This window comes from Austrofundulus limnaeus, unplaced genomic scaffold (genome assembly GCF_001266775.1).
Source record: "Austrofundulus limnaeus strain Quisiro unplaced genomic scaffold, Austrofundulus_limnaeus-1.0 Scaffold30, whole genome shotgun sequence".
NCBI classification, from domain to species: domain Eukaryota; kingdom Metazoa; phylum Chordata; class Actinopteri; order Cyprinodontiformes; family Rivulidae; genus Austrofundulus; species Austrofundulus limnaeus.
The window spans coordinates 884,405-886,099 of record NW_013952432.1 but is presented as its reverse complement, the minus strand read 5'-3'; the positions used below and the strand labels follow the sequence as shown (position 1 = coordinate 886,099).

The 1,695-nt window shown below is 42.5% G+C and overlaps 1 protein-coding gene across 2 annotated transcripts in view; it reads left to right on the top strand.

Annotated features, from left to right (window-relative positions):
- Positions 1-1,695, top strand: part of LOC106515527 (dipeptidyl aminopeptidase-like protein 6) — a 251,853-nt gene that overhangs the window by 59,943 nt on the left and 190,215 nt on the right. Inside the window, exon 1 of one of the 2 annotated variants that reach the window (XM_014005368.1) lies at positions 412-808. The exons of the other annotated variant lie outside the window; for it this stretch is intronic. Coding sequence (XP_013860822.1) covers positions 758-808 — 51 coding nt within the window. The 5' untranslated portion in view covers positions 412-757. Of the gene's footprint in view, positions 1-411; positions 809-1,695 lie in introns of those variants that run through there. 2 annotated transcript variants of the gene reach the window in all.

Below are 1,695 nucleotides of genomic sequence, written 5' to 3'. Positions count from 1 at the left end.
CACACACACACACACACACACACACACTACACACCTTAGCCATACCAAAGCAGGAATGAAGATGCAAAGAGCCCCTGTTTAGCTGTGTTTGCTGGCAGATGTCTCTTTCATGGCCAAACCAGCAGATTATGTTTGAACCTCCAATTAAGTTCAGGTACAGAACCTGCCCAAAGAGAAAAAAAAAGCTTGTCTCATGCGCTGGAGGAGCTTAGTAAGAAAGAGAGAAAGGTAGGGAGTAGAGAGAATGAATCAGTGATGGGGTTGAGTAGCCAAACACACAAACCATGCCGCTGCTACAAGTGAGAATTCACAAAAAAAAAAAAGATTATCTGGAAGAGACAGTGATTGATAAACCCTATAATCATTGATGAGAAAGACGGAGAGGCTGATAAAAGCCAAAGAAGGATAGGCAGAGGGAGTAAAACGGGAGAACGGAGGACAAGAAGCGGCTGCTGGAGAGCGTGAAGCCAGTGAGCATTCATTTCCAAAGAGCCCCTCCTGGTGAATGGATCACCGTGCATCTCACGGAACCCCTGTCGCTGCATGATTGATTGGCTTTCGCTGGACTGAGCTCAAACTCTGGCAGGCAGCTGATAGGAGGGTCTCGGGCTCACGGAAGACGCTCTCGCATTTTTTATTTCTTTTTTTTTGAGTGAAGCCTCCCACTCATTAAGGAGTTTTCTGTAATTGAAGGGGGGAAAGGGAGAGAGAGCAGAAGAGGAGAGTGTTGTGGAGAGCTTGCGCTACCACCTCAGTCATGTCCATGCTCATTTTCACTCAGAGGATTGATACCACCACCTCCAAAATGGTAAGGCTGAAGGTGKGCTTGTGTTTTCTTGTGCTTACTAAAGAAGTTGTCTGAAGCTTAGCATTGGAGCTAAGCCTCTTTTTTTATTTTTATTTTTTTATTTTTTTTTTTTGGGGGGGGGGGTGCAGATTGCATGATTCTATTCAATGTATAGAAGTATTTCCATAAAATGATCCATTTATAAAATGCAATCATCCTAATAATTCTGCATTGAGTTCATCACATAGTTTCCAGGGTGCAAGTTTCTCCTTGAGAAACTTACTACCATCAAAGTATAAAATCAGGACAAGAGCACTGTTGCTGCCACCCTAGAGCTTTCCTTCATAACTCCCWCAACATTCCTCAAGGCCCCCCTGGCTAAAGTGGACATTAAATCTGGCTCTCCACCTTCCTCATAATATCGCCCCACCTCCGCTCTTTATATTGAACCCTTGAAAGCTCATCTGAGTTGTGTCACATCAGCAGCTGTGATAGAGAAGGAGGCTCGGGGCATAGGCGAGTCATTTGGCTGTGATGCAGGAGATAATATGTTTACTCTTTGAAAACAGTTGTCACAAATCCTCTGCTGCAGCGGCTTGTTGCAAGGATTTGTGGGATTCCGATAACTTAATGGATATCTGTCGGAGTGTTTCATGGTTTGTTGCTAAACTTTGAAATTAGCACTAGACACCAGCAGAGTTTTTTTTAATAGCAAATTATAATAATAATTAAAGGCAGGTGTGTAGCAATACAGCRGGTTTTCAGATTAGAGGAGCCACAGCTCAGGGAAAACACATTTTGCTCATCTATGAAATTGTGCTGAAGTTTTTATGCTTAGACAGGAAGTAAAGACAAATTTCTGAAACTAAAAGTAAAACAAAGCATAATAATGTTTACAATATTTTCAT